Source organism: Epinephelus fuscoguttatus, linkage group LG3, assembly GCF_011397635.1.
Source record: "Epinephelus fuscoguttatus linkage group LG3, E.fuscoguttatus.final_Chr_v1".
Classification (NCBI taxonomy): Eukaryota; Metazoa; Chordata; class Actinopteri; order Perciformes; family Serranidae; genus Epinephelus; species Epinephelus fuscoguttatus.
The window spans coordinates 42,027,465-42,039,262 of NC_064754.1; the positions used below are offsets into that span (position 1 = coordinate 42,027,465).

General features: G+C 42.2%; 1 protein-coding gene across 2 annotated transcripts in view; it reads left to right on the plus strand.

The window, feature by feature from the left end:
- Positions 1-7,197, plus strand: part of si:dkey-117m1.4 (serine/arginine repetitive matrix protein 1) — a 29,228-nt gene extending 22,031 nt beyond the window's left edge. The window contains exons 7-9 of one of the 2 annotated variants that reach the window (XM_049571605.1): positions 2,106-2,935; positions 3,165-3,413; positions 5,294-7,197. In XM_049571605.1, coding sequence (XP_049427562.1) covers positions 2,106-2,935; positions 3,165-3,413; positions 5,294-5,547 — 1,333 coding nt within the window. In that variant the 3' untranslated portion in view covers positions 5,548-7,197. The remainder of the gene's footprint in view (positions 1-2,105; positions 2,936-3,164; positions 3,414-5,293) is intronic. The other variant, XM_049571606.1, reaches the window with a different exon arrangement.
- Positions 7,198-11,798: the final 4,601 nt, after the last annotated feature.

An 11,798-nucleotide genomic window follows, 5' to 3' on the forward strand; every position in this document is an offset into this window, starting at 1 on the left:
TTGAGGTCTTTGCCTGCTTTGTGAGCAAATTTGAGAGAAGGAGAAGGGCTGTAACTAACTATTATTTTCATTATTGATTTATCAATTAATCATTTTCATTTTTTTTCTATAAAATGTTTTGTCTAACCAACCAATCAATACCCAAAGATTTGATTTTGATTTGATTTGATTTTTTATTATTGTGTCATGCACCAGAAGTGCCCAGCCCGAGTGGGCTTACAAGACAGCAAAAAAAAAGGAGAAACAAATGGCAGCAAATGAAAACCAGATTAGATACCAGGCATTAGAGCAATTAAACATATAAACCATCCTGATGCTTTTTCCAGGCTTCACATACAAAATTAGCAAGCTTAAAGACATTAAAATTAAACAACCAGTTCATTCTATCATCATCAGAGCACCAGAGAATTTCTGGGATTTTACCAGACATTTCGGTAAATATTGGAGTTCTCAGTTCATCATACAAGGGACAGTATAAAAGAAAATGTGATTCACTTTAAACCAAAGATATTTAGTTTAAATGATGATAAAGAAAAGCATTAAATTCTCACATTTGAGATGCTGGAACCAGTGATTGTTTGCCATTTTTGCTTTAAATAGATGATAATTTGATTATTAAAAAAGATGAATTAAGAAAATAATCAGCAGATAAATGTATTATGAAAATAACTGTTAGTTGCAACCCTAAAACAAACAACTAAAATTGCAACTATACACACAAGTCATCCCAAAGTTCACCTCGAAAACCTGCTGGTCTCTGTTGTAACATGATAGCTGGTGTATAAAAATTGGTACAGTTAGATTGTAGGATAATGTAACAAAGTACCACTAAATACAGTATGTAATAAGTGTGTTTTCTTTAGTGTATTATCACCTAAAATTAAGAATTGTTGTGTTTTTGTTACCTCAGAATGAACCGTTTAGCTGAGTGGAGATTGCCATGTTGCATCACCATGTTTCTACAGTGGCCCAGAATGGACAAACCAAACATGTTAGTCCAACTGAAATTGTACTAAATCCAATTTCTCAAAGTCAGACTAACGCATCCAGATAATGTGATCGGAAGTTGAATTACTTCTGCATTTATACAGTCAGTTGACCCAAACTGGCCTAGGCGCTCTGTGCATGCTCCACAGTTTCCGCCCGAGGCTTTGACTTGGAAGTCAAATAGCAAACGCCTTTCAGAAGAGGAAGCCAGCAACAATCTGTGGAGTTTTTGGAAGGATGAAATGTACAGAGCCGTAAAGTTGTCCACCATGGTACACATTTGCTGCTCGCTAACTGTAGCTAACTTGTTTGGTCTGTGTCGTAATAAGTCAACCAGGAAAAAGGTCCAATACTAACAAGCTGTGGGAAGGTGGTGTTGATGATTGCCACCTCATTAGTATCTGATATCTAGCCAGTAATGTTACAAAGGCTACCAGATCTGCTATGAGCCCAGGCAAAGGCAACTCAAGGAAAAAAACCTCCTGACCGTCTGGTTCTTTAGTTAACAGAAAAAAAGGTGAGCAAACATTAGCCGACCGTCCCTATCAAGCCAAACAGCACTGGAGAAACACTGATTTGTAACGTGACGCTGCTTTATTCAGTATTTTTACTGATTTAAATCACCTGGCCTGTTAGTTAGTGAGAGGGAGGAGACAACTGCGGGTAATTCGGCTCATGCTAAAAAACCTCTTGAACATCTGATTAAAAAAAAAAAAGGTGAGCACACATTAAGTTACCAAAGAAAATAGGTGAGTGCACATTTGTAAGTACAAGGCAAGCAGACTGTCTGCAGTGTGCTGAACAATATTGGAGAAACACTTATTTGTAACGTGAAACTGCTTTATTTAGTGCTTTTAACAGTTTAAATTGCCTGGTCTGTTAGTTTTGGAGAGGAAGGGACCTCTGTGGATAACCACTCCCAGTAAAAAGCTCCTGAACAGTGAACACTGAAGAAACTAATCAGAAAAAGTTTCAGATGGTTCAAGCTGTGATCCTCATTGCTAGCTGCCACTACACCCCTAAAACTTACACTAGACCTAAGTTGTTATAAGTTAACTGGAATTAATACTATTAGAATGAACATATGAACTAATTGTTCACCATCTGTCCTTTTTCAGTGGGTCAGGGCGTCACCACATGCTGCCCCTCCTCTCGTCCTTGTCCTCTCTGGTGCTGTACCTTCGTCGGCTTCAGCACTCGGCCTTCTTATCCCTGTCTCGGCAGCTACAATCAGCAGAGGCCTGGCGCCTTCTGTGCCACTCCAGCCTGGCTCTCCTCATCCTTTACAACCGACGACGCGAGTGTGAGGTCTCCAAGCTGTCCATCGCCGAATATCGTGCTCGTGTCACTCCCCAGTGCCCTGTACCTGTCCCACCTGGTGCCCCTCCAGCGCTTACTCCATTGGAGGCCTCCCTGTCCCCCTTTGAGCGCCTGGTGCTTCCTCACCTCCCTAGAGTTGGGGTCCAGGGTAAACGTGGACGAGTCCAGCCCCTTATCCTCCCCCCTCACTGCGAACCCTGCCTGGAGCTCCTCCTGCAGACACGGCAGGATGTGGGAGTTGACCCTGCAAATCCGTATGTCTTCGCCAGGCCCTACCACTCCCCTGCCACTCCTCTGCGAGGTACTGACCTCCTCCGCAGCCTAGCCCGCTCAAGTGGTACCCGCAATCCCCGTGCTCTGACCCAGACCAGGGTTCGCCGACAGGTAGCTATACTCACCCAGCTGCTGCTACTGGGAGAGGGAGAGGAACCCGGGCAGCCTGGAGGCAGCGCTGTGGAGAGGCTAGAGCACTTCCTGGAGAGAGAGTACCATGTGACACAGAACTGTGCTGGAATTGGCCAAGACCCAGGCCTGATGGGCAGAGTGGGCAGAGTGGTGCTTTGTGGAGAGAGAGATGGAGTGCTGTTCAGAGGAATGAGCCTGAACCACATCTGCCTGGAGCTGGATGGTGAGCTGGCTGGCTGAATGAATGAATGGGACTGATGTCTTTTTCTGTTGTCCAAGACGAGCTGTATCATCCCTCCTTATATGGTGTCAAACATCCCCTGGCTGGAAAAGGATTGTGTCCCTTCCTCCAGTTGTTCTAGATGTTTGTGTGTAAGGAGGAGGTGTTTGATAGGAGAGCACAGAGAGTAGTGACAGATTAGACTAATGAGGTTCTGCTCTTTCTTTTCCAGTTATGTCAGGAAATTCTGCGGACTCATACTCAGAAGGAGAGTCTGAAGGGGAACAGGTGAAGGAGAAGCTTGAAGCGCCAGCCCCTGCTCCTGCTCCGAACCCCACACCTACTCTGCTCTATGTCAGAAAGGGCAAGAACAACGGACGGGTGGGACGACCCAAGAAGCTCAAGAACATCCAGCCACCCCCTCCACCTCCTCCACCTCCACCCGCAAATCGCAGGAGAGGCTCAGGTCAGCCCAAATCAGGTTTGTTTGGGTTCAAGTATAAGTGCAATTGCCCAAATGAACAACATGGAGAAAGATGAATGAAACTGTGCAGGTGAGATTTAAAACACTGCACCCAGAGACAAAAGTTAAAATAACCAATGGGAGAAAAAAAAAAGATAATCAAAATGTGGAAAGAGCAAGGAGAAAACTAAGAATAGAGGACAGTTTTGTGTGTGTGTGTGTGTGTGTGTGTGTGTGTGTGTGTCTGTCTGTCTGTCTGTCTAAGGAGAGGTAGGTGAAACAAGATTTACAACATGGGCAGTTCAAGCCATTTGCTTCATCAGACAGACTCCAAGTCAGTATTTGAAGGTGAAGCACACAGTGTACTGGTACATGTTTATCCCAGCAGGCAAAGTTCACTGGTCAAACTGAAAAAAAGGACACTGCTGAGCACACAGAAACAAAATACTGTGAACAACTTCAGAATTTCCAAAGTTCTCCATGGTGCTTCTTCTTGGGTGATGTGGACTGATTTGCAAATGTTACTGTAATGGTTAGAATATCTTGAAAGATGCTCACTATTCTTCATAGAAATGCTTCATAGATAAAGACATTTTCGATATACAGTGACTGTTGGTTATTTTTTCGATCAATTGATTAGCTGTCTATAAACTGTCAGAGAATACTAAATAATGTCTGCACACTTTCTAATAGTCTTCGGTGACACCCTCAAATTTCCTTTTTTTCCCAACTACCAGCACAATACCCAAAGTGATTCACTTTACTGTCATTGCAGACAAAGAAAACCAGCAAAATTCACAATTTAGACATTAATGAAGTGAAGAATGTTAGTGACTTTGTAGTGGATTGAGAATGAATTACATCAAATTGGATGTGGCCTAGATCTTCACCGATCAGTATAATGTGTCGTAACCAGTGGCATCCCCAAGGTGGGGCCTGGGGGACCATGGCCAGTCTTGCTGGCCCCCCGCACCACGAGTCCCCTTAAACTTGAGAAGGCTTGTTCCCAGTAAATGTTCTCCCACTTACAATCAATCTAAAGCTGAATATTTGACTTTGAAGAACAATCAGTTGCCTAACACATTTATAGATATGAAACACATTAAATCAGGATTGTTTTGGAAGTCAAAATGTTAACAGTTCAGGTATTAGTCTATTCACATCAGATAACTAGTAACATTAACTGTAAAATATGAAACCAAAGTATATCAGTATGTGATTCCTTAACTCTTACTGTGACAGTCTTTAATTAGTCAGTATACTTCAAAAACATAATAGAGTTCCTGAATGGCTTTTGGATTTTGAGATTTTCAGTGGCTCCCTCTGGCCACCACAATGAAAAATTTCTTGGGGTGACACTAACTGTCCCTAGTTCTAAAATTGTTATTAAAGATAATCACTGCTTCCTCGCTTTTTGACTTGAGGGCAGAGGGCAAACTGATCTGAACCTCAGGTATCCAAAACCACGAAGCACGTACAATACATTTTCAAACAGAACTTGTGAATTAGATTTAGATTAACTCGTGACAACACTGTTGTCAGGCAATAAGTACCAGAAATGGTTACAGTATCATGCAAGGGAACAAGACAAGCAGTCAACTATAGTTTTCATCTGTCATGTCAGTATACATCAAAGCCACTGAATTTGCAATTAATAGCCCACATTTATACAGTAAACAAGTAAAAAGAAGCCTACTCACAGGCACCAGTTGTTAGGAATCAAGCAGCCTTGGACTAATTTGCTAAAACATGCTGGAATCTGAAAAGTACAACTCAGAGTTCTTTTGAACAGAGTGGATATAGAGTGAGTCTGATGGTCAGGGAGGGTTTACTTCCCTTATGCCCAATGAGAGAAGCTGTTAAACATGGGTATTGGATTCATCTCTCCTCCTCTATAGGAAAACGAGGCGTTCTGAAGCGTCCCTGGTCAGAGGCGGAGCGTGCGGCAGTCGAGGAGCACCTGACCCAAAACATCACAGAGCTCCGAGTCCCTGCGAAGGCTGACTGTGAGCGCTGCCTGCAGCAGTGCCCCCTGCTGGTCAGCAACCACCGCGACTGGCGAGCCATCAAGTTCTACTGCCACAATCGCATTCAGCTGCTGAAGAAAAACCAGCGGCGCGAGAGTGAGCCTCAGCCCCTCACTGTCTGCTGAGGAGGAAGAGTGTTCAGGGGAGGCAGGGAGGGGCTGGAGAGGGAGGATGTCTTGTGTGTTGCAGCTGATCAGAGCAGATTCTCAAATGGTACCCTCCTGCCCAGGAAATGCACTAATTTTGAGAGGACGGTCCAAAATTTCACTCTTCTAATAGCACGTTTGTGTTTTGTTTGTTTTTTTGGTTGTTTTTGTTTTTGTTTTGTTTAGTTTTTTAGCTAATTTGACACCTAATGGCATTTTTACTTTGAGCCACACAGAACAGAAGTCTGAATTAACTTTTTGCTGCTCTTAAAGAAGGTCTTAAAAAATGACACTAGAGTCTTTATGGTGCTCCTGGTTTGAGGGTTGTCAAAAGCAGTGCACTTGGATGGGTGCCATTTGAGACATGCCTTGGGGGACTTGGGGGACACTGGCCGCAGCCTGTGTTGTGTTGTATATGGACTTTTTTATTTCTCTGCTTCCAAAACAGTTACACTAAACTGAAATGTAAACAAGGGAGGCATTTGAGCCCCGCAGTGTTGTTATATGAACGTCGTGAAGTAGCATTAGTGTTTTATGCACTTGGAGACGTTAATAGGACAAATGGCCTGTGCTTGGGTCACACTTTTCTTAATAGTGGCTATATAACTAGAGTAGGCCTAACTACTGTTAACTTAGAATAATAACCAGATCTTTCCTCAAGCAAGCTAGTTCTTCTTTTCATACAGCTGACTGTGCAATTCTGACAGTGGTTTCATTATATTTGGATCACCATTAACATGTAAGGTTCTAGGTGATGAATAAGTTACTTTTACAGTTTTATGAAGTTTTTTTTAAGTGGAACACAAGATTACAATGGAGATGAAGAACTCCAGAGAAAGGGTTTCATGAGAGAGACAAAAGGTCTCAGAATGTTTTGAAGTTATCTATGGATACCCAAGATGTTCGGTTAAACCACAAAGTCCAGAAACATGAGAGCTGTTTGGAAGACCCATTGCGTTGGACGCAAGATGTCGACAGCTACCATTTCCCCCCTGAGGAACAGTATGTTCTCGTTTCCTATCGTTTGTTGTTTATTTCTGCCTGTTGCACATTTGTTATTCAAAGCAGTAAAAAAGGTGCTATAGGCCAATAAGCTGGATATCACTTTATACAAGGAGAGGAGTTTTCCCTTGGTTATTTTTAGAAGTTTCTCAAAAAGTGGGCATTTATCAGAGATGTGATTGTTCTGTCACCACGTTTGTTGCATTGTCTGTGTCGTCTTTCCCAATGGCTAGAGCTCCTCTTGTCCTTTCCCAGCCACACTACACGGTTTGCAGCTCGACCAGATTTTTGGCTTCTCTTCGGCGTTGCTGAGACTCTGCGTCCATCGGACTAAAACCTCAAGACAGATACTTGAAGTTATTTAAACCTTTTGCAGAATCTTTATGTTCTTTCTCGCTCTAGCCTTGCCAGTTGCATTGTACATAACAAATATATTATCATTATGCTAACTGGTTGTTTGTGCTAGGCTATATGTAGCTTTTTCCATTTCCGAGTTATTGCGATCTGTAAATAAGCCTGTTTGTAAATACTCCTCAGAGAAACAAAGAAAAAACACAATGTATGACATGCCTTGGTTATTGTGTTGTTTTTTCTTTTTTATAAGTCTTATAAAAATTTAAAGCTCTATGTTTTGTGCTGTGGTCATTTATGTCAGGGCCTTACTTTACCAAAAGTGAAGTGATTCCCTCTGATGAAAAGAGTGTAGTCATTTGTAATGTATTAAATTCTTGTTTTTGAGATCATGGTCAGGAGTGCAGTATTTACAGTTTTGTCTCCTTCATGCAATTCTCAACTTAAGACACTAGATGGAGGTGTTGGTTCATAAGCTATAAACAGTTGTGAAAACTCATAGGAGAGACCAGTACCAAGGATACAGATTCCTTCTACAGTGACAGACTGTACCAGACCTGGATGGAAACCTGTTCAGTAGATATATTGCAGACTGCATGACTCATCTATAGATGACTGAGAAAGCAGCACAAGGTAATTTCATCAGCCTTTGGTCTCCATCCTGGTGAAGTAAACTCATCTTCAGATCCAGTCTGTGACCTCTCAGATGAAAGCAAAACCCACTCTGAATTCATCTGCAGCAACAAAAAACTTCATGGCATCACTTTGGAGAGGGCCAAGGAGGGCAGCAATAATCATGTTTCTCCTAAGTATAAGCAGTGATTACCAAATTGTATTTTGAACTAAATTTTTACTTTTTAAAGTTTTACTTTTCTAAACTTTTTAAACTCAGATTAAAGATATAAACATATGTATTGTTGCTTTAGTAAAATGTAGCCTGTTTCATAATGAAAACCCCCTCTCCTGAAAGTGGTGTGATTCTTGTTGCAATGGACTTTTTCAGGGGCTGTTTCTGTAGGTGGGCCTGTGTGGGTGAAAACAGTTGACAATACAAAAACATATTTTGAAGAACTGGATGTTAATAGAAGTATAAAGACAGGATTTTTTTTAAATTGTATAAAGACAGGATACCCCAAGGAGAGAAACTGGAATAATGTCATCATGACATCACTTCTAACAGCTGTGGGGGAACCTACATCCATGAAATGTGCGTCCTGGTGGCTGTAACCTCACTGGATTGATTCCAGGGGGAAAAACTTTCACGTCCAGAACAAATGGGAGCAATTGCAGTCAAATATTATCTGTGCCCTCTAAGCTAAAAAAAAAAAAGCTGAAAAACAACTGATAGACAGGCCATACAAAGAATGACATCATCAAGACATCATCAGACTTGTCCTAACTGAATGCAACATGAGCAAGAAAATCTGTTCAATTGATTGATTGATTGATTGATTTCAATGGGTTGCATTAGGACGCACCTGCAGCACACAGGAAGCCAGAAACAGTTGGTAATAATGGTTAATATCATGACCCAGTGGGCACAGGGCAGGACAGGTGAACAGCACACAATATAGTTCAGGGTCCGTATTCACAAAGCTTCCTAGCACTAAGGACTGCTCCTAGTGACAAAATTCTCAGAAAATTCTTATAATTGTGACGTTTTCTTAGAATTTCCCCTTAAAGTTAAGACTGAGTCCTGTAAAGATAGAAGTTATTCACAAAGCATCTCAGACCTTAAAAGAGCTCCTAAGGGGAAACACTGTTAGGAGCAGGGAGGAGGACTTTTAAGAGGCTTAAGAGTTTCTTAAGTAGCGGAGAAAATGGTGGAAACACAAAGAGGTCAGAGAAACTGTCTCTAAACACAAAATGACAGAGAGTCTTGCATGAGTGGCAAAGAACAATCTGGCAACAAGTGACCTTGATGCCTGGGTACATATACTAGCTGTGAGTAATGAGAAACAGGTGAACTGAGTTGCCCTAAAGCGGTGGGCATGACTGGTGCTGAGGCACTAGTCTAGGGTGACTGGGAGCTGGGTGACTGGGCATGCAGAAAAGAGCTGGTGACCAAGAATGCATAAGTGTGACTTTGATTTTAATGGACAATTTAATTTCTGTGAAAGAAAAATACTAATTCATTCAAGACAGTGAGTGCTTACATAAAAGAAAAGGTCAGAATAACACATTAAAGGTCTGAGGCTCATTTCCATTGTGGTCCATTGAGGGGTGGAGGTTGAACAAGTGAGGGGTACAAGATGGCACATCTGACATGCAAAGAATGGAACACAAAAGCATTAAACAATAATACAATGCAATGTGATCGTGACCTTTGCCTACACTGTCAGTTCATCAAGTTAACCGTTATTCATTATCCATAAATACAGAACCAGAAAAATAACTAAGGAGACACCATGTTATCAGACATAATATCCTACCGTGAGTATCCTCTTAGCCAATTCTTCAGCACCAGCTTGAAACTTCCCAAGCTGCAGATTCACTGCCATAGGCTATACACAAAAGTTTCCTTCCCCATTTTACTCTTGAACATGCAAGACACAAAATCAGTGGACTGCACCTAGTAGAATAGCTGTGAGTATCCTTCACCTGTATGAAATCATTTTTTTAGGTACTCACGAACAGCAGTCTACAATCTTATGCACCATGCACAGCTCTATCTGAGAGACACTTTCCTGTACTTTACACCTCCTAAGACTGGGAAAATGAGACAAGTCATGGTGAGGTGAGATGATGTTAACCCTAACTACCCTAATGAGAGAAGTCTGAAGTCTGTTTTTAATGCACGAAGTTAACCCATAGTACCATGAACAGCAGGCATAGTCAACATAAGGCTGGACAAGAGCTCCTACCACGGCATCAGTGCTTTCCTGTCCAAAAACTTTGAAATTCTGGATAAGAAACATGTACGATTGTTTTGTTTTTTATTTGAATCTTTTGTTTGGAACGAACTGGTCAAAGCTTTGCCTGGGACGGTGTCAAAGCTACAGGCAGGGCTCAGTGGATGGCTGTAGAAAGATCCAGGAGGCCTGCCTGAAAATGTAATTCACAGATATTAAGATATGCTGTATATGGGCGGATTATCGGACAATGGGTCCCTGGGCACAGATATGCAAAGGGCCCCACCAGCTCTCCTGCATACAAACAAGTCACACAGACTCTGTAGTTGTTATGCATCTTTCTGTGGCTTTATTTCTTTGTGGTCATTTTGTGTGTCCATATGGTTGTTATGTGTCTTTTCATAGTTGTTTGGGTCTCTTTAAAGGAGAAGTCCGGTATTTTGCACTTTGAGCCCCATTTCTGGGTTGTTTATGATGAAATAGAGTGGTTAAGACAACTAAGGTTAATAGTGATGAGAATTTGGCTTTCCCCTGCCTGGCTTAACACTGCTGCCTATGGCCATGTGTGAACCTGTCCTAAAACCACCCTAAATGTTTGTTTTCAAAGCCATGAAACTCACCGAGTGGTCAGTGGTGTTCTTGGATGTTCTGACATAAGAATCGTAGCAAACTGTGGTTTCCATCTGTGATGATTTATTTGACATTTTGTCTAATCCATTGGTTTTGTATAGAAGCCTCATTGTCCGTTGGTAGTAATCCGCCACCGGAAACGGAAAGAGGGTTGTTTACCACAAGGTTGTAGTCATTGTAGTCTTTTAGCTCAGCGAAAGTGCCGACTCGACAGTGCTGTGTGCATTCCTGGAGGAAGAACGAGAATGAACGGAAACATTTTGTAATACGTTTAAACAACTGCACAATGGATTTTGAAAGGTGGATTCTGGATGATGACACATTTGAAATTGATTCTGACGGTCGTGGTTACCGATCTGAACTGGAGTATACCTTCTTCTTCTGCTTCTTTTCTGTGTCCCATTACATTGCAATGGTTTCCTGCTGGTTGGCGACACCCACGTAATGGAGCATTATCGGCATCGAGTGGGCTGGAGTGTATAACGCTTCAGGGTCAAACAAACGATCAAGCGGAAGTTTACACACGGGTGTGAGGCAGCTGAAAAAAATAGTTCCACAATCAAGATGAATAGGGAAAATATGGATGGAAACCACAGTTTGCTACGATTCTTATGTCAGAACATCAACAAACACCACTGGCCACTCTGTGAGTTTCATGGCTTTGAAAACAAACGTTTAGGGTGGTTTTAGGACAGGCTCACACATGGCCATAGGCAGCAGTGTTAAGCCAGGCAGGGGAGAGCCAAATTCTCTGAAAATGAGCAGTCGTCACTATTTTGATCTTAACCACTCTATTTCATCATAAACAACCCAGAAATGGGGTTCAAAGTGCAAAATACCGCACTTCTCCTTTAAAGGGATAGTGCACCCAAAAATGAAAATTCAGCCATTATCTACTCACCCATATGCCGACGGAGGCCCTGGTGAAGTTTTAGAGTCCTCACATCCCTTGCGGAGATCAACAGGGGGAACGGCAGCACACCTAATGGCAGACGGCGCCCCAGACTAACGTCCGAGAACACAAAATTGAATCCACAAAGTATCTCCATACTGATCATCCATAGTGATCCAAGTGTGCTGCAGCCGCGATATAAAAAGTTGTTTCAAAAAACGTCATATGAACTCTGTTTTTAGCCTCACTGTAGCCTGTAGCTCTGCGGCTGGCTGAGGGTTAGGCTCATGAGCTGTGGCGGCTGCTTCGTCCAGTAGCCTGAGTTCCGTCCATATACTTGGGCTCAAACAAATACGGCTCAACAAAGAAATGCTGTTCCTCCTCAATTTCAAAGTCTTCAGACATGTTGGGCTGTCCTTTGCTAAAAGACCGTAGTGCAAATTATCTTTTAGCTCTGTGGTTACCGTTGTCTCCCCGTGCGGTGCACATGTCACGTGATGTAA